The following is a 20,842-nucleotide window of genomic DNA, read 5'->3' on the forward strand; positions in this document are numbered from 1 at the left end:
AGACTTCAGGTCTAATCTCCACAACACAAGTCTCCAGCTTTAGAAATATTGAAACTGCTTCTGAGCCCTGTGCTTGCAGAAAGTTTGCAAAGCACTGACAGTGAAATGAGGCTCTCCAATTTACAGTGACTTTCTTAGCTTTATAGATTACAAAGTAGTCGAGTGCATGCATAAAGCAGAGGAATGAATCCACATGTCTGCTCAGAGGCCAGCTGTAATTGCAATCCCAAATGCACACAGGGAACTGCAGCCCCCTAACATCCATGTGGGTCACATGCCAACCGCAGGCCATATATCCTTCTTAGGATACAGGATGTAGCAGGAAACATGTTCCTCTGGCTGTCCATCAGTGCAGGCAGTGCTCCTGGTTCCTCAGGTGCAGATTCTGTACTTTCTCAGGTTTTTATGCAGGAGCCTGGTCTGAATGGAGCAGGGAAGCCTTTCTGAGCCTGGCCCATGAGTCCACTGGTTCTCATGGAAATACAACAGGGTTTGGACTGGCCCAACAATTCTGGCTCATGAAGCAGAAGAAATGCGTAGTTAATGCTTGGTAGGTGTCCAAGAAGAAAGGTTAGAGCTGCAGAGGCAGAGCCTTTCTCCACAGAGATGCTTGCTCCCTTCCTGATCTTACCGTGCCAACATTGTGCAGCCTAGTGAGTTTTTGGCAGTGCTATGCCATGCTACCAGTCCTGCCAGTGGCTGGACCAACACAGCACTCTAGTCGTAGCACCGTGAAACCACTGATGCTCAGTAGAAGAGGAAATGCTGCAGACTTGAGCCCTCTCCTGCTGAATTAATCAGAGAGACACTGGCAGAATTTTAAGGTGTTGCATTGGCTGTAAAAACGTGTGGTTGCTTCGACGCTGTAGCAAAGAAAATATAGAAACCAAGAGAAATGACACTGCTGGATGATGTTCCCATCTCTGTTGTGTGTGCTATGCACTGGGTGAGCTTCATTTTCTCCATGTTCCTCTGCAAATAACTTTGCGAATTGTGCCTAGAATCAGAGAGGCATAAAATGGCATGTGGCTGCAGGATGGTGGTGAGGAAAATGTGGACTAAAAATTACTTTCAAGGGTAATCCAAATAACTATGGGACATTGTCCATTCTCCAGTGGTCATCTCACATTGCCCAGGATGTAGAGCTGGACTGGAATGAGTGGGAATGCTGGGGAACAGAACAGTGTACAACCTTGCAGGGAATGGGGAGACCTTTTTATTTACATCCTGTTAATTAATTATGTCCTGCATCTTCCATAGGAGCCAACAAACACAAAGGAGAGAGAGACCAGAGTAAATCATGACTCAGATGTATTGCAGGAGTGAAGAACTACTAAGAAACTTCTGCTGAACTGGTCCCAGAATATAAATTGCACAAGATATTTCTCCTTACTAGAGTCTCTCAGTTCTCTGATCTTGCCCTCAAACTACATTATGCAAAAGACATCTGAAATTATCTTTGGTCATTTTAGTTTATCCCTTATTTTGCTGAATGATGGGTAGTGGATTTCAAGGTGACTTCTCATTTGCCAAAATCATTATGGTCTGTTCCTGACTGACGGATGGAAAAAGCAGTAAGATGTACTGATTCTGCACAAGCCCATCAGATAAATGTGTGGCACTTAATTTCACACACCTCATGCAAGCAGTCAATTAATGCTTCTGCTTTGGCACTGAACACAAATTCCATACATATGACTGGGCTTATTTCAGCATGTCCAAACCTCCATGCAAAATGGAGATTAGATACAGGTTCTGGCTGAGAAATTTGCAAAGAGATGTTACCCCAGGGTCCTTGCCACACAAGTGAAAATAGGAGTGAGGACATAGTTTCAATGCTGATATAGTCTCTGTTTACTGGATAATATCTAATCAATTGTTTCCAGTGCCCTGATGAATATGATGCACTTCCTAATCCTGCAGTCAGTCTATTAGACATGGATTGAAGTCATCAGCAAGAAAATAATGTTCTCAGAGAGATGACACATTAGCTATATGCTCACTTGGGGCTATATTCTTTTTGCCAGAAAATAACCCTATTCCAGGAGTGCAGACATACATAAGCAATAGGAAAGAAGAGTTTATTAACCAAGATGGTTATTGCATTGTTAAGAGGAAATTTTCACCATTGCTAAATTCTGTAAGAAAGTGCCTCGTAATTTCTCAGAACTGGGAACAAAATGATGCTCTGGCAGAGAGCTGGGCTCTTCCTTTTCTGCAGGGTGGCTGGTATTGGCTGTCAGTTGTTGAGCCCAGAGGACAGCATGCAGGTGCTTGCTGAAACATGCCAAGCCCCTGTTCCTGACAGAGCAGTTTCCTCCCCCCTCACCTTGCTGTGCTGGCAGCAGTGGGGGATCGCACAAGATGGGGTATCCCATGCTGGTGCCAGCCTGGTGCTTAAGGAGAGGGGAAGCTGTTCCTCCACTCACGGTCATACCCTGGATGTAACTGGGAAAGAGTGCACTCTTGTGATCTGTTCTGCAGGAAGCGTCGTTGTGAGGAAGCTCATGGAGCATCAGAGCGCATGGAATCAGTGACAACAGGGGCAGGAAGGAGCAAATGTTGGGTTTGTTGACATGATAGTTGTAATTCAAGTGCCTAAACATGAGTGGCATCAGATCTCTAGGTCCCACATCATGCCTTTCAGCCCTTTGTGGGTGTCTTAAATACTCTGGCATACCCCAAATGGCTCAGATGGTTCTGAATTGAGCACTGAGCACGTAACTGCTGAGAGCTGCAGAGAAGTGTACTGACCACGCTGGCTTTCAGAAATCTTGAGCAGGTTTGTGCCGGAAGACAAGACTATCTTAGCCTGTCTTTGACTGAGAAGCATGTATGCAATGTGAAGGGTAGGTGACAGAAAGTTTAAAATATCTAGGGGAAGTCACAGTGGGAGAAAAGTTGTGGATACAGCTCTGCATCCCCACAGCCAGACATGTGTGGGAACTTCTGGGTCCATTTCCATGCAACAGAGAGCATCTAGGCATAGTGAAATGTGAGCACTCAGAGAGAAGGAAGATGTTCTGCTAACACAAACAGGACTCCACGCAGGAGAAAGGCAGCAGGGGAGGAGATAGCCTGACTCCTGCAATTGTTTTTGCAGGAAACAGTTTAGTTTGTGACTCTAGAAAAATGTCTTCTGAAATATCTGCACTCTACTTGGGTGGATTTTGTTTTAAATTTTTGTGGGACATGAGGGAAGTTAACAAATGTTTGGACACTGCACAAAGCCAACACATTTGTTGAGGTGAAATTCCCCTGCTTGTCAATTAATTTTGGGCAGAAGCTGTGCTTTAACCTCAACGAGTCCACAGTTCAGATGAGGTAAGAGGGGCTTGAGGCACATGAGTGTGTATTGACACATTGCATTGCTCTTCATGAGCACACGTTAGGAGCATGCACAACAGGAATGGGTGAACCAAGACTTGAGCATTCTGCCGCTCCTCAGCTGTGTCAGAGAATTTTGCCCTCTGATTTCATTTTCAGACCATACTTGAAGTGGCTACCGCCTTGGCCTTTTGACCCAGCTACTGCAATCCCATCACTGCTGCAAGCTCCCACAGAGCCCACTGTAGTCTGTTCTAGCTTTGCTTCTAATAATTGAAGCTCCCGCTATTTTTAATACTCTTATGTCTGCCTATTTTAATATCTGAACACCTGGGAGTTATAAATACAATTCAACAGGTCTCTGTCCCTTGGCTGAGCTGATGAAGGACCATTTTCCATCCAGCTTGCAGCAAATGGCCATGATTTCAATACCAGAAAAACTTTGCAGATTGTCTGGACTTGACTTTTAACATTCAGGCTTGGTGCGAATCCTTACTGGCAGTGCCCTCAGCATTAGCCACCTGACAGCAGGCATTTTGACACTGGCTGGGGACTCCCTTAGTGACCAACAAAATGAAAATAAGTAGAGGGGCATCCTCCACTCCTCAGGAATGGCACCTCCTTTCCTGCTTCAGGAACCTCTGCAAACCTTTCCTTGTCTTCTCTCTGCACCCAGATGTGCACCCCACAGCTCCACTTCACACTTTCCTGTGTGCAGGGGAAGCATGGCCATCTCTAGAGCCCACTAGAACCCCTGGGGCCATGGAACGGCTTTGCCCAGGAGCATCCAGATTCAGACCATTAATCAGAAATCTAGCATGATGATAGAGGAATTTGATAAAATAAGCCCATAGACTCATTCCCATGGCTCTGAGCATGGGGAAAGCACAATTTGCTGGGGTAAAGGTAGGTGATGCTGTCTGAACTCATGCAGGCTGCAGTGGGTCAGACCGCAGCACCATGACGCAGCCCTCCATGATAACTGAGGTGACTAACAGTGCACCAGACCCACTGCCCCAGTGTGAGGAGGGCTGGTTGGTCCAGATACTTTCAAGGCAGCTGTTTGTTTCTCTCCATAATCACTGTGGACAAGGAAACAATGCCACAGGATCCATTTTTCACTGATCTGTCAGTGCCAGTTTGAATTATGTCCAACAGCCTGTCACTGAGGCTGGCTCAGATACAGTTATCCCTGCCAGGGTCTGTGGGAATGGCTTGCCTCTCTCAACTTGGTTTGGTGCACACTGTAGACATACCTTTCTCTGTTGTGTTTTTTTTTTTTTTTTTCAGACAAGCCGCGAATGAACAACATCCTTACTTCTGCCACTGAACCCTATGATCTGTCTTTCTCCCGGTCCTTCCAGAACCTCTCTCACCTCCCACCATCCTACGAGTCTGCTGTCAAGACAAACCCAAGTAAATATTCTTCTCTGAAGAGACTAAGTAGGTGTCAGCTCATTTCATTTCCTTTGTATCTATCTCATTTGCTTGTAAGTTGCAGTGGGCACAATGCTAAGGCAATAACCTTCTTCCCTCTGTCGTTGTACTGCCCAAGTTGGCATCTCCGGTAATGATTCTTTTGGCTGTCGCTTCCCATCAAGGAAGAGCATAGAGAAAGAGTCACTTCATTACTGTGAGAGCATATGTGGTTATTTGCTTACTGACCTCCTTGCTGTGCTGCCTACCACTACTCCACCTCGTATCTGCTCCTGGTAGAGTCATCTGGGGATCCTTTTTCTTTCTGCTGGACTCTAGTTGAGTCAAGCTGGCTGCCTCAGAGCAGCTGAGCTTACCTCGGTGTACCCAGGGCAGATATCCCACCATCCATGGGGGTAGCTAGAACCAGATGACAAACCCAGGCCAACAGAAAGCTGCTGAAATGGTTGGGAGCAACTATTTCAGTAGGAGCACATCTGACTGCCTTGAGCAGTACTGTGATCTGCCATGTTTCATGGTGTATGTGCCTGGATTTGGTCCTGACCTGTGCCGTACACCGATCCACAGTGCATCTCTGATATTTCAGCATGTTGCTCACTACCTTGTTCACACTAGTTACTATCTGTTCTTGCTGTTTTATGTATTGCATCGTTCTTCCAACTTTCCTATGATGCTCTACCCCATCACCTTTGCTGATGGCAAACTCTTCAGCTTTGGTGGGATTATGAAATAAGCGACATTTGTGCAGGCAAATGCTCTCTCCAGACTGACACTAGGTTTGTAGTATGTATGTTTCCATGAGCATTTTCTGTCATGTTTTCACACTGCCTAATTTTGAGAAATAACTTAGGTGATTATACTTGCAATATCTTCATCGAAGGTAGGTGAGGATGAAAAGCAGATCCTACTTCCTTAGTCTACATAAAATCTGCATTCCCAATTTAGCCAGCTAAGTGAGACACACAAAATTAAGTGGCAGGGAAGCCCTTGGACTGTCCATAATAAATCTCTGTAGAAGATTTTTCAGAAGAGAAAATAGAATGGAAATGTAGCACATAAAAAAACTCAGCCCACTTCTTGGCCTGGTGGGACTTAGGTACATGGTTAACTTTAAGGCAAACACGTACGATATGGTTAGAAGTAAGCATGGCATGTGCTTAACTGAGAACAGAGATGAGGTATTTTGTGACTGGAGCCTGCCACCCTCCCTGTCCAGTGTGCCCTGTGCACCACTCTGCTGCCATGAGCTTTGCTCCCTGGTAACATTTGGATCTCACGTTCCCAACCACAAGCATTTTTCCCTCGGTGCATCCCAGTGATGAACTGTCTGTGTTCCTGAGCAGCTTTGATGATACTATCTGATATTAGAAAATCCTTGAAATCACAGCATTGTAATATTACTGCTTTAAAATGGCCCCATTCTGAGGTGATCATTTATTTTCATTTCTCGGTTAAAATGAAAATTTCTCAGCACAAAAAATATACCCTCTGGATAGCCCAGAAACTGCTGTTTCATTTGTAATTGATTTGTAGTGCCTGGGATTACCTGGGATACATATTTCCTATTCAGATTCTGGGAGATCTCTGTCCTGGCATCACTGAGAACAGGTTAGAGAAGTGCCCACCAGGAACAGCAGCAATGGCTGCTCCTGTCATGATGCAGGGGATGGTCAGGACATCTTCCAGCCTGTGGTTCATTTATTGATTTACATATTGTGCATAGATGCCCGGTGAAATCTCCTTAAGCTCCATGTTACAGTTATTGATGTATCTCACCGAAACATTAAAAACCACAAATGAATGCTAATGGAAACCCCCACCTCTTCCACAGCTAACATCTGGAAATGTATGTCAGATTGGAACACTATCCTCTACCTCCTCCTACAATGCTTACCTGACTCACACTGAGTATAAATTCACTCACGCCAAGCAATGCCGTCCATGCACTGAGCAATACATTACTAAGTGGTGTCTTAGCAGTCTGACCCATCGGGTGCAGAAAATTTTGCTCAGCAGTTGAAGAAAGGACCTGTTCAACCTCCAACCCGCCTCTCAGTAGATCACAGCAGAAGGGAATAAGTATTGAACTGTAGCACTGCATTTTCTAGATATTTGTCTAAAATGACAAAAATAGGCTTGCATTAAGGCATTAAGGGGCATCACAGAAGCCACCCCTGTAGCCTTCCCGCTACCAAAACCTTGCCATACAAACCCAACACATTCCACCCCTTGCCTCTGTGAATCACATATTTCAGAATTATCATTAAAATATACATTCAACACAAAAACTTCACAAACACTAATTACATTGACAAGAAAAAAGAAAAAAGAATTCCCCACACCAAAATCAAAACAACACTATCACAACACCAAAAAAGAGTGGACAATACACACAAAATCCACCTCTCGTCCCTTCACCACTATTTCACTCTCAAGCTACGTTCAGTCGATGTTTTGCCCGTTACCTCTTCCAATTACTATCTTTATCTCGATTTTCTTGTGCCCCACGTTGGGTGCCAAAAAAACTGTGGTGGGTTGACCCTGGCTGAGGGCCAGGTGCCCGAGCTTAAATGTCATCAAGAACATGCTGAACATAGTCAGTGTCCCTCTTTTGAGCTTTTTTTTTTTTTTTTTTTTTTTTTTTGAATGGTTTGGGTTGAAAGGGACACCCTCCACTAAACTAGGTTGCCCAAAGCCTCATCCAGCCTGGCCTTGATGACTTCCAGGAATGGGTCATCCACAGCTTCTCTGGGCAACCTGTGCCAGGGCCTCACCACCCTCACTGAGAAGAATTTCTTCCTCATATCTAATCTAAATCTACCCTCTTTCAATTAACTGACCCTCTGGACAGTTAGCATCCCTGTCCCCATTCAGAGTATACCTGGCAGTCAACTTGAATCATGTTCTTACATGAGAGTTAGTCTTTGGCCATTGGCTAGAATGCGGTACATTCACCCCCTTAACTTTTCAGGACCATCAACCCTAGAAGAATCCCTGCACACTGCAATGGAAATACCAGCTATATACTCATCAATGGCAGCTATAGGTTTACTTCAGTCATTTTTGCAAAGCACCAACCCATCCTCTTGCAAAGCCCCTGGCAAATGCCACACCAACTGCCTCACACTGTATGTTTGAGTAACCCAATAAGCAGTTTCAGCTCTAAATGTGCTATGCACTCCACGGTCCCACTGGGCTTGCATATATGCAACGCCTCTAGAACCACAGAATCACTTTCTTATAGCTGGTCTTCTCCAGAGCCAAAGGAAAATAGACACCCAGCTTCTAGACTTTTTCTTGTGATATACCAACAATATCATTTTCTTATGACATATGAAGGAGCTAAAGGCAACAAAAAAATCCAGAAAAAGTAATATAGAAATGCTGGGCTTTGCAAATGAATTATTTGTGGTTTCTTTTTCAGATTTAAAATTACTTCTTTCTAATGAACTCCCTGCTATGGTTAAAAAATGAATGTTGTGAAGAGCTCATTAACAAACATAATATTTCTATTCAAGTAAACCAAAAAGCATTAGATACTTTCTTAATCTGTGTTTCAGTGATTTGTCTGGGTTTCTTCAAGCTTGCCAGACAGGCAAAGGTCACTTGTTTTCCCAGAGTTAGCAGAGACAGATAGTGAAAGACAGTTTCTGCCCAAGAACATCTGAATTGAATAATCAAGGCATATCCAGGAAGAAATAATATTTAGATTCTCCTTGCTAGAGATGAGGAGACAGAAATCAGCAAGGGTGTAGTCAGATCCACCTCACCCTACTTTAGCAGTCAGGCATCTTGTCTCTTTTTTTGATGCAGACATCTCTATAATGAGTGAAGGACAGTCATCTCCATGTTATGAGAAACCCTCTAGAAGGTCCCAGTCTCTCATTGACACCAGCATTGCTCTGGCAAACTACTTAGCTGTTTTCTAGATAACAAGCCTAATTTTTGATGCCTAGAGCTTAACGAAGTACATCCCACTTTAGAAGATTCATCTAAGTGATTCATGCAACATGGAAGAGATGATCTACACCTGCTGCCTGCACCTGTGCATCCCTGGGGAATGCACCCAGCTTGTGGACATCGAGCTCCTCACCACTGGATTTGCAGGGCAGGCACTCACCTCTCCTGGCATTTGACTCAGAAAGCATCACCACAGCTCCTTCCAGAGCAAGGGCTTGAAGATGTCCCAGCCTTTTATGGAACAGTAGGAAACAGGTTGCTGGCTGCACAGAAGGCAGCCAGAAACAGGTCCCATGCAAACACTGAGCTTTCTGCTTCCATGGCTGTTTATCTCCCCAGCTCTGACTTCAGGGCAACAGAAAACCCATCTGGGGTTGCTGCCTGTGAAACCAGGTGGGAGGATCTCTGAGGGGCAGGCACCACCTCCATGGGAAGCCCTGTGCCAGGTTTGCCAGGGAAGAACAGTGGTGGGTGGGTGTGGGATCATGGGGCTGAGCAAGAGCAGCTGTACTGATTCTGTCCTGCCTGGAACTCCAGGGAATTGCTGTTTCCAGCTAAGTGAGAAAGGTCAGTCAGGAAGGAAGTTAATATTTTCAGGCATATTAAATCACTTGGTATTGGGTAAAGAATCATCACAAATGACTAGGCAGCTTGAAAAAGTTAAAGCCAAATAAAACAGGAGAAACAAGCCCAAAGAGGAAACACACTGGAACTGCAGAGAAAAAGAAACAAAGAAATTACCTTTAAGAAAAACAAAGAAATTACACTGATGGCCTTACATACACACACGTATGCACGTATTTTACCATGTTAACATACAACCATGGGAAGAAAAAATATCCTTGGCTTTTCCACACTCTCTTCCCAGAACACCAAAAATGTACCTCATTTCTGTAATTACAGTGTCAGAGGAGCTGTGCTCTGCCTTTCTGCGATGGCAGCTTAGATGTGTTGAGGTGAGATGTGTGAGTAAGAGCACTCATTTGGGGCTGTCCCTCCAAATAAGAGGGGAAAAAAGCTGCCTGAGGACAAATCAGCCTAACCTAAAGCCAGATGAAGCACTCGAACACTCCTGAAGTTTGGTGAGACCAGCCCTGGTCAGTGTTCCAGAATTGCCAGAGGAAGGAAGAAAGGGGTGGGGGGTATGATGACACACCCAAAAAAAACCCCAACCAACCCCCAAAAAACAACAATTAAAAAGCCCACAGAAATTGTGCAGAAAATATGATTTCCAGTAATTCCACTTCCACAAGTTTGAAAAAGATTAGTGAAGCCCCAGAAGTATGAGATTGGCTTTAAAAAAGAAATTTCTGCCAATCAATAGACCAGTGATTTCTTTCTGTCTGCTCATCAATTCTGGCCTTTTGGAATCCACTTAGGACACTTTTTTTAATTTTTAAGCACATCCATGAGGGAGAAGCCTATTTGATTGTAGGGTTTTTTTTGGCTAAAATTACAAATGTCAGTTTTCATATGAATGTCAATGGAAAGATATGGGGTAGCAGTATCAAAGCCTCACTATCCCAATGAACTTGCTGGTGCAATGAGGATGAGATGAATCAGACTGGATGGTTTCAGGCCCTGGAGACATTTTTATTTTAGCAAACTGTGCAACCAGATGTCCACAGTTCCCACCCCATCCACTGGGTGAAGCACCTGGTGTCTCCAGTCCCAAAAGCCTGGAGCTGTATTAGTTTCACTGCTTTCCCTGGGTGCAGAAACGCTGCGGTTACAAGATGTGCTGAGCTTCTCCTTCGGCATGAAGGCACGCATGTGATATAGCACGCTCAGCCTCTCGTCGAGCTACATTCTCCATGACCAGTTCACCAGTGCTCATGAACCTATGCCACCTTTCAGAGGCAACAGCCTGTTAAATGTCTGTCTGGTGCCTGCTTAAACCAGCATGTTGTTCATGGGAAACTGCCATTTCTGCTTTGATTCCATTGAGAAGGAGATGTGAAGTTTGTCTACACCTGAAAATGTTCCCGGAATAGCTGTGCCGACATCTAAACATGTCTCTCGGCATCACGGGAGGAGACAGACTGTACGAACTTAGAAACATCTTTGAAATGAAATCAGTTCCCTCAGTGGTTTAGACACTGCCAGCAAAAGGCCACACAGGTGTCCGCACTGTTTACAGCTATGGAAGAGGGAAGGAAAGGATATTTTTAATGCTCCTAATTGGCAAAACTTTTAACAGTGCAGAGCATGATGCATTTTTTATCCAAATTAGCAAGGAACAACTTCAAACCACTTTTAATCAGCTTATTCTGCCGCCTCACTAGCAGACTCAGACCACTGCAAAGCTCACATAAGCTGGTTTAGCTCCTGCTGGCAATTACCACAGCCAGGTGTGAGCATCCAAGCACATCTCCATTGGGGATGTTCTCTGCTTTAATCACATCTATTTTGAGTCACTTGGGCAAATCCAGTGGAACTTCTTTCATCCAGAGAAGAGGCCAAGTGCCAGAGTGCTAATTGCTAAGCTCCTGTTCTGCACCCAGCCTCAAGCATCATTATCAAGCCTGTGAACACTAAGTGTGTGCAAGTCTATCTATGGCCACATTATAGAATAAAAATGTCTAAAATTACTCTGGCCATATGGAATTTCCCCAGTCCTTCCCAGGCTTCCTAGAAGGTGATTTTAAAGACACAAGAATTTGAGGCCAGAGGAGCTGCTGTCTGACATTTGCAATGAGATACTCCTCCAAGAATGTTTTGATTGCAAAAAAAGACTCATTCCTACAATATATACTCTGGAGAGCAAATCCCATCAGCAGCAAGCATGCCAGTAGAGGAGAACTCTGGGTAGTCCTCACACCTTGATGGTGTGTAGGCTGGAAAGAGGTTGGCAGCAAGAACGGTGCCAACAGGCCATGCTTTTCAGCACAATGTTCTCAGCTTGTATTTTTGGATGCTGAGACAGGGGGATCAACCATCATCCTCACAGACCCTTTGGGTTATGTGGACTGTTCGCAGGACCGTGAGGAGCAGGACCCAGGGGTCACTGAAGAGAGCACTGAATGTGTGGGAGAGGAGATGAGGAAATTAGTGAGTGACATCATCCAGCACAGGATGCTTACAGCACTCCAGAGATTGGCTGAAGACCTTAAGGCACCAATGTGTAACTGTTGTCTTGTGAGCAAACTTCTGGGATGTTGTCAGCACCAGTCACGTATCATAAGGCATTGACATTTCCTCCAAAAGCACTCTGCCTTATGGGACAACCAGCCAATTGTCTTCATTTTTCAGCCAACGTGGTGCATAAAACCTATAGATTTACGGCTATGTCAGAGGAAATAGGAAATTTCCACGTCATATTTAACTACTAGGTCTGTGGCTGCCTACAGATACTTTAACCATCAGAAGTGGGACCATCTACCTCACTCACATCATGATTGCACTGACTGTCCAGCAGCAGAGCTTTGCTCTTTTTATCACTCAAACATCCTCAGAAACTCCACACATCTAAAATTTTCCTCTTCTATCATCTGATACTTTCCCATCTTATGTCACCTACAACTGATTGAAATACTGGAGCTGAGAAAATCAATGGGGTTCCTCTTTATTATCTTTATCATATATCTTTATCTTATTTGTCTTATAAGCAAAAGACTTTCCAAAGGAATTTTATGATAGGTCCCAGAAGCTGGTCAGGACATATAGGAGATAATGTCTTTGCCCATAAACACTTGGATCAAGACTGGTAGGGAAAGTACTTAATGGGTCATACCTGTGTGTTCCCAACTCTGTAGTCTCTATGCCAGGCTGGACCCATAAGGTTACTTTGCAAGAGACCTTGTTTCCTCTGTAAGGTGGAGAAATTTGCTTTACCTTTGCATGAGGAGTCCCATTCCTGCACACCAGTGTGTGTTGTGCTGTCTTCTCCAAGGAGAGGATGGCTGCCTGCCAGATGTCTTGCATGAGTTTCACCCTGGAGTCTTCTGAAGTCACTGATGAGCCAGAAAGGATGGGAGATGCCTTTGGACATATCACAAAAATGTCTCATATCACAAAAAGGCTCATACAGATGATCAGTGTTGAGCATTAAACATGCCTCCATCCCTGACTCAGGGACGCCAGTGTTGTGCTCTTCCACTATGACAGTATGTTTCTGGTAAGGGACTGATGTTCCTTGCTTTCCATCTCTGCAGCCACAGGTACATCATGACAGTTCACAAGCTGCACTGGGCTTGAAGCCCAAGGACTGTTAGTCCTCCTTCCAGGTAGGTAATCCCAGTAACCCAGTTTAAGGCATATGAAGATCAAAGGCATTTACTGGAAAGTTTTCGTGTTTCTGTTGCTTTGGGGTTTTTTATTTAAAATCTGAAATAATTGTGGATTTGCTTTTTCAAATTACAAGTTGGTTGAATCAGATCATTACAACTTCTGTAGGATTAACTTGATATATCAGGGCACATCTGCAGCAGCCAACATCCTCCCCGAGTCTGAGGCCAAAGAAGTCCAAGGCCTTTTTTGTCTGAAAGCCAAAAACCGGAGGGGGTGTGGGGGTGTGTGTGGGGGTGTGTGTGTATGTGCTGAGTTCCTGTGCAACAAAGAGATTATTTAAGACAAAGAAGCAAACTGAGAAAGAAATGTTGCGTGGGATAAATTCTATGATAGCAATCAAGGTGTCTGAAAAAACAGAAAACAAAACCTTAGGCAGATGATTCAGTGTCTCAGAGAGAGCATCCCATGCCCACCAAGCCTGCTTTGTGATCACATTTACAAATAGTAAAAAATAGTAATTAAAAACGTGATGAGGGCACTCATGGATTCCAGAGCACATCCACATCTGAGGCCAGAAACGAGGTATGAGTTTCCTCAAATGGGGAACTTGCCTGCCTCAGCTCACCTTCCCCTGCTTTCTTTATCAGTGTATTGTGAAGGTGACATTTGATAATTTCTCCATAACTCACCACTCATGTAAATCATGTGATACCAGTCTGGACTCGACAGCATATGGAGTCTTGTGTCATGGTGCGAGAAGGTGTGATGCACTGCACAGGGACTTATACCTGTCTGCATGCAATTATAACTCTCTCTGTCTGCCATAAGCCCATGGTCACATAACCCACACAGGGCTGGTGTCTCTCTGACAGCAGCATCCTGACGTGGATGTCCATGCCCAGGTCCAGCTGCTGGTAGATGATCCCTTGGGTCTCATCTGGAGGTTGCTCCAAGGCTGTGTGCTGTACACAGCCCCTTTTCACCCTGTGGGACAACAGTCTGACGTTTCTAACTGTTCCCTTTCCTTCCCCACAGCTGACAAAGAGGCTGATGAATACTACATGAGGAGGAGACACCTGCCCGACCTGGCAGCCCGGGGCACGCTCCCTATCAACGTCATCAAAATGTCTCAGCAGACCAACCACAGGGACAGGCCTCGCCGTCCCATCAGGGCCATGTCCCAGGACAGAGTGCTGTCTCCTGAGAGGATCATGCCCGAGGAGTTTAGCATGTCCTATGAACGGATCCTCTCAGATGAGCAGCTTCTGTCTGCAGAGCGCCTCCACTCCCAAGACCCCCTGCTCTCCCCGGAGCGGTCGGGGTACCCCGAGCAGTCTATGTCACGGGCATTGTCACACACAGATGTCTTTGTATCAACACCCGTCTTGGATCGCTACAGGATGACAAAAATGCACTCCCATCCTAGTGCCTCAAATAACTTGTACAATACCTTAGGTATGAACCCAACCTCCGCCAAGCGCCAAGCGTTCGCCTCCCGACGGCACAACACGGTAGAACAACTGCATTACATTCCCGGACACCACCATCACTACCGCACAGCGAGCAAAACAGAGGTGACTGTTTGATATGACCTCGTGCATTGTAGATACTCATTAAGGACTGGGGTGGCCACAGCACCCCGTACTGCAGTGGCCTTATAGGCCAGGATAACCTCTAATAACTCAGTGTCTGAAAAGACTTCTCTGACAGTCCCATCCATGTTGTTGTTTTTAAAGCCACCCCTTCATCGGTGACATAAGAAGAACCCAAGCAAGCAAACAGATGATAGTGAGGGATAATAGAGGGAATTTCCTGACATGCATCAGTTTCTGTCAAAGAAAGCCATAGTAGTAGATGGCTCCTTCAAGGGCTCACCTGCATTATGTCATTTTTTTTATGAATTTAGGACTTTTCAGTTGCCACAAGTAGAAGCAGTCTCATGCAGCCCAAGACAGGGAGGAGGAAATGCAGCACCCTATCCTGGTGGGAAGGGGCCCTGTTCTCGGTCCTCATGCCAGCCCTCATGTTTGGCCTTTCTGTAGCAAGTAGGTAAGCTTCTGGCTGCTTGGGATCACCTCCAGGCCGCTCAATATCAGCCAGCACCCATACATCTGTTCTTCCTACCCTTGGAGCAAATTCAAGGGAAGACTTTCCTAGGGGACTGGCAGATCTAGGGACAAGAATAGCCTGGCTGAGAAATAAAGTTTTAGTTTATATTAAATATACTCATAAGATAAAAATATACTAGTGCCTACAAATCGCCTGCTCTCTCAATGTAGGAAGTAGTGGGGTTGATGTGTTCAATAAGCACAAATATGCTGAAATGCTTGTTAGATCCTTTTCTCCACTCATTCTAGTATCTTGGTGTCTCCAACATGTAAATAAGAAGGAGGAATAGGGTTTCTCTTCCTCCAGCTTCTTGCCACTGCTGAACCTAAAGCACCAGAATTTGTTCAGCTTCGCACTGCTGACCTGTGCTGGGGGAAGTCCTGACTCCACTGATACCCCTGCAAGGCAAAGCTACCACACATTTCACTGAGCCCGGATTTCTCCCCAGAAGTTTATTTTCCTGATAGCATTTTCCACTGCCCCAGTTCCCCTGTTTCTGAACATATTTGCTCCTCTTGGTTACAACCTAGAACTCCATATGTAGCAAATCTTTTTCTAGCCCTCAGCAGAAGCACAAAGCTGAGGGTGTTTGTCTACCGAAATGCAGGTCAGTAATTTTCTATGATTTTCTCTCCATGTAATGGCCCCCCAAGAAAACCTTCCAAATTCCAGTTCCACTGAGTGTCAATCCTAACCATGAAGACAGTTACATTTCATGCATATAAATTATATATCCAGCATAATTATAATAAATGGGCATGTTGTATATCTGATATAATGCTAATTAGATACTGTATATTTGTAAAATCTTTAAAATGTAGACTCGTGGGTCCAGAATTTGTGAGGGTTTTATCTTTGGCTTTCTAACCAGATTGGGCTTTGCTTTGTTTTTTGTTGGTTTAGTTTTGGTTTTGGTTTTCTTTCCCCCCCTTGTATTTGTGTTCCTATCAAATTCTGTACAACTAACTCACACTAGAAGATACTTCTGTGGTCAGGAAAGGGTCTCAGAGGTTTTGAAGACCAGCCAGACCCAGTGCTGCAACTGTTAGTGCTGGACACTCTCCAGCATGCACCGTCCACGGTGTGCACTCAAAGCCCCACCACATGCACACGCCCATGCTGCCAATCCGAACGGCAGGCATGCTCCCTCCTCCGGGTGAAATGACGACTGACTTCAGGCTGTAAACACATTCCCATACAGTACTTCTCTCTTCATGTCCTACGTTCCCGCACTGAGTCTTTTCCTCCATGGCTCTTCACTAAACATTTAAATTAGCTCTGCCCTTCTCCCTCCCCTCAAATACCTCCCACCTCCTGGCCTTAATGACGTTCCCAGCCCAACACATTGGTCCTGTAGCATACAATGATTGTAGGTTGTTATGAGCTTGAGTCTTGTGTAGAGGCTTATGATGCAGCACCAGGTTTTTCTGGTGCAGAGTAGGCAGGAGGAGTGTGCCGTCTTCCCCTGGTGGGATTTAGAGCTAGTCATCAGTAGGGTGGACATGTGGCCTTTCTCTTTGCCAGACTGTCCTGGAGCTGCTGGACCTAGTTCATGAGCTTTCTTCTGCCCCACCTGATGGAGACTGTGTTCAGAAAGGACTCTATCTGTGAGAAGTACTGGGGCTTTGTTTGACGGAAACTGAGCTGGGAAGGAATAAATAAGATTTCAGATGGTCATTACCATGCAGTCTTGGGCAAAATCATTCTGGGCAACAACTAAAATTGTCTACGGATCAGGATAGCAGTTTATGGCATGGGAAGGATGAGAGAGAAAAGGCTCACACCTCATCTCCTGAGCCCTTCCCTTGATGGACACTTCTCTCCCCTGACTACCTCCAAGCTCCTCAGCTCAGTCACTGAATATTTCTTCACAGAAGGCAATCCCTGTGAAAATATTGCCCTTGCTGATCTTCCCACAGACTGAAGTTTGTGGCTCTTGTGAAGAGAAGAGAAACGCACATGGCTGATGGGGAGGCAGTCCCTACTGAGGTTCTGGGGCTCTTCCATTCACTCTTGGCCCAAGAAAAGCCAGGATCTTCCCCGCTGCAAGCAGGGATATGTGAACACCATGGGAGAGGAGAGTCCACCCTAGAATCTCCAGGAGTTGAGGTGGCAGAGCCAGAGGACCAGAGGTGACCATGTGAGGCCATGGGTAGGTGAACACTCCTGTCTTTCTATTTCCATAGCTGTATGTCTCAAGCTCGATTCTTTGTCTAAATGTTCCATTCATGAACTCAGAAGCTGCTGGACCAGATACAAATATGGAAATTTTTCACTCAAGTAGCCCATGCAGGTGCTGTGCTGTGCTCCAGGCCATTTGATCTCAGAGCCTTCTCTTATCCTGACTGACAAATATCACAGGCGTTCTGCTAACTTGTCTTACCTGGGCAATAACCCTCCAAAGAAATCTTAGCCCTATTTCCTCGTCTTTTCCACCCACCCAACTGATTCAAGCAGATGTGTCCCACAAGAACCATCAAAAGGCCTTTCTAGGCCAAATCTCTTCAGGGACTCTGCCACCACCACAGAAAATTTTCAGCAAAATTCTTTGGGAAGGCACCATGCCCTGGATGACCACAATTTGTTCCTGGGCACCACGTATTCCCATAGCTTGCTTTGTGTGCTGAAATGGGTTGGTAGTTAGAACAGTGGCATTTCAGCACGCACAGGTGTTCTTATGTCATTTTTTTCCTTATTCCTCGTTCTGAGAGTTTGTCACTGAAAGGACACTTGGTCCAGGATGGAATGTCATGATCCACAGCCTGGTCCCCAGCACTTCAGTTCCCTGTGGTCAACATGTGATGATAATGGTAACACTTTCCTGTCCCGCAGAGGCATTATGAGGGTTCATACCATAATGTCTACGAAGTGCTTTGAGACCCTCTCACAACAGACACTGTAGAACAGCAAAGCATTTTTATGAATATTGTTTGTCACCATTGTCCTGCCACATCACGTCTGATGTGTTGCGATCCTGTGTCTGTCCAGAATGAGAGTGCTGGGGTGGGGGATGCAGTTCCCCAAATTTCCCACTGCTCTCCTTCTGGTCAGGGTCCTTAGCAGGCAGCAGCTCGAAGGGATGCTGTTACCTGCACTTTGACCTTTCTGCTCTCTTCTCCTCATGTCTGAGTCACCATAACATTCTGCTCTCAGGAGAAAAGCAGGAAGCAGTCACATTCCTCTGTACAGTAAAATATAATCTGCCTTGATTAATCTAATATACTCTGAAGAATTGATCTGTCTTTTTCTCCAACCCACAGGTGGAAACACACACCTGTGGAGCGTCCAGTTCCCAGAGTGCATGTGCAGGGACTGGGGGAGGGTGATGTAGAAAAGTTTATATTATTTCCTACAAACTGATAATTATTTGCATTCCCCGAGCAGCAACACATAATAGTGAGCTGCACTGGATTTTATACAACTCTCTCGTTAATACAGATACATGTATGTATATGTATAAACACACAAACACATATATATACATACATACTGCAAAATGCAGTCATTAAGTTCTGACTGACCCTGTACCAATCTAAGCTTCCAAACCATATTGAATTACTCTTTGAAATGTGGAAAACTATTTTTAATGAACCACACAGATCACCACATGGAACGGAAATTTTGTCATAAAAGTCTTCTAATGCCAGTGAATCGTGTTTTAAGGAAAAATGAAATATTTTTCAATGTTTTAATGTTCCTTTTATAAATGATGATCTGTTACTTGGGGATGGGGTGGGTGGGTGGGAAGAAACAGGGACAGTTACCCAGGAGTAAGCCCTCCTTTCCTGGCCTAGATTTAATTTCTGTCTACCATTCTGCTAGCCTGGCTGGCTGCAAAGCTGGTCCCATGAACCTGGGCTTCCCGCATGCATATTTCTATTCTTGTGTCTATATCAGAAGCATTCCCACCAGGAATCTGCAAGAGCCTGGCATCAAGTTTTTGTAAGAGATGGGTAGTTCCTGGTATCTGGGAAGATGTCTTCATCTTCTTCCACCACAACAAACAAAATCATCATGAAACAGGGTAACTTTAATTGTATTTGAAGTAAGTGTTCTAATTTGTCATCAGTTTGCCATCTTCAGTTCATGTGATGGAGAAATAGCTTGTCTTAGTTTTGTTTTGGATTTAGTGCTTAATCTGGAAGGAGGGACTCTGCTGAAATATATTTAACACATGCAGATTTCTTGTTCAAGTATATTTCAGACGAGTGAAAAGTTAGTAGGGGAAATACGTGAGAAAGGGGCTTAAATATTTTCATAAAAAGTGTTGTTAGCAATAAGCCTGTGTTGGGGCTGCTTCTTAGAGATCAGCCACTTCTGTGTTGTACGTCCGTGAGTGGGTGGTAGAAGGTGTCGTTCCCAGCCTCTCTTGGCTGGTTCATGGCTGTCAAGGGGGTGTCCTCACCGAGCCCAAAACCCAGCTGGGAAAACTGGGGAGCCCGGGGGCAAGGGGAGAGTTGGATAATCCTGTTTGAGGATGTTAGTGTGAATTTGGAAGAGATCTTTGCTCTCAGCAGTGAGCGAAGCGGCGTCTTGTGTCTCCGCTGTGACCGCATGATCTCTGGGAGGTCTCCATCCCCACCGCCTCCGCTGCAGCGAGATGTCCGTTGCACCACCCTGACCCTCTGCCCGTGTGCTTCGTAACGGCTCCTGACCTTCTGTCTGCAAACTCGTTAGACATTTTTGTAGCAAGAATTTCTTGGTTCTGAGAAAGACACTTCTTACTGTAATATTTTTAGTTTGGGGGACAATATTTCCTAAGAGGGGTTAAGTGGATATTTTTGTGCTTTAGCCCAGTTTATGGATTCTATGTTTATTATACAGTAGTACTGATGAGGAAGTACATTTGTATCTGTAACTTTGCACAGACTCTTGGTTAACCATTAAACAAGCTTCAAGATGAGCAGTATTTGACTGTTTTTCTCTGTATTATTCTTGTTGTTATACTTACCTGTAAAAGCACATTCTGTATGTACTGTAAACAAAAATATTATCAGTTTAGTAAAATTTAGAGTCTTAAGGATTTTTCCACTTTTGTCAGTAACAAATATTTATGGATTAAAAAATAAAGGCAATTTCAACATATAAATTGTTTCTTTTTTGATATCTGTTGGGGGGGGGGGGGGGGGGGGGGGGGGGGAAAGCCATTTTCTTGGCAGCCTTCCCAATCTTTGTAACTAGCGTTTGAAAGGTAGATATCTATATTTCTGTGTGTAGTTAAATAGCATCCATTAAAGTGAATGCTACCAGGTCTGGAAGAGTCATTATTTTAATGTATTTATTTCCTGCATTTCATCATCATGCCAGAAATAGCAGGAGGAGAAGCAAGACATAACTAGTTGCTGTAAAATTTTTCTCATGCAGTCTATAAGATTTTATTTTAAAGTTGCCCTTCTTTAATTTTGCGTTCATAAGCCATGAATTCATTCTCCATCTCGAAAGCCTTGTATTGGAAAAGTCGGAACTTGTGAAACGTCCCATAACTCTGTAGGTTTCAACAGGGGCTTTGCTTTTGCTATTGGCAATACTGCATGCAGGAAAACAGGAGTTTCCCCATCATTCTTCCGAGATGTGACAAGTGCCACGGAGGCCAGAGTGTGTTCCTCACTAAACAGCTCCCACTACTACCACGGAGGGTGAAACTGCTTTTTCATTTCTACCAGCTCTGAGTCTAGGGTTTCTTACTACTATGTCTAACTGGGAAACATGGCAGGGTTTTTCTCTTGCTTTTTGTGGAGGAAATGTCAAATTTTATATCTCTATTTTTATATTCATTTGC

General features: G+C 44.7%; 1 protein-coding gene across 3 annotated transcripts in view; it reads left to right on the forward strand.

The window, feature by feature from the left end:
- SHISA6 (shisa family member 6) overlaps nt 1–20,167 on the forward strand; it is a 264,004-nt gene extending 243,837 nt beyond the window's left edge. For 2 of the 3 annotated variants that reach the window (XM_075770402.1, XM_075770403.1), the window contains 2 exons: nt 4,618–4,770; nt 13,990–20,167. In XM_075770402.1, the coding sequence (XP_075626517.1) occupies nt 4,618–4,770; nt 13,990–14,540 (704 nt within the window). In that variant the 3' untranslated portion in view covers nt 14,541–20,167. The remainder of the gene's footprint in view (nt 1–4,617; nt 4,771–13,989) is intronic. The other variant, XM_075770404.1, reaches the window with a different exon arrangement.
- The last annotated feature ends 675 nt before the right edge of the window (nt 20,168–20,842 follow it).

The sequence above is a fragment of the Balearica regulorum genome, chromosome 18 (genome assembly GCF_011004875.1).
Source record: "Balearica regulorum gibbericeps isolate bBalReg1 chromosome 18, bBalReg1.pri, whole genome shotgun sequence".
Taxonomy (NCBI): Eukaryota; Metazoa; Chordata; class Aves; order Gruiformes; family Gruidae; genus Balearica; species Balearica regulorum.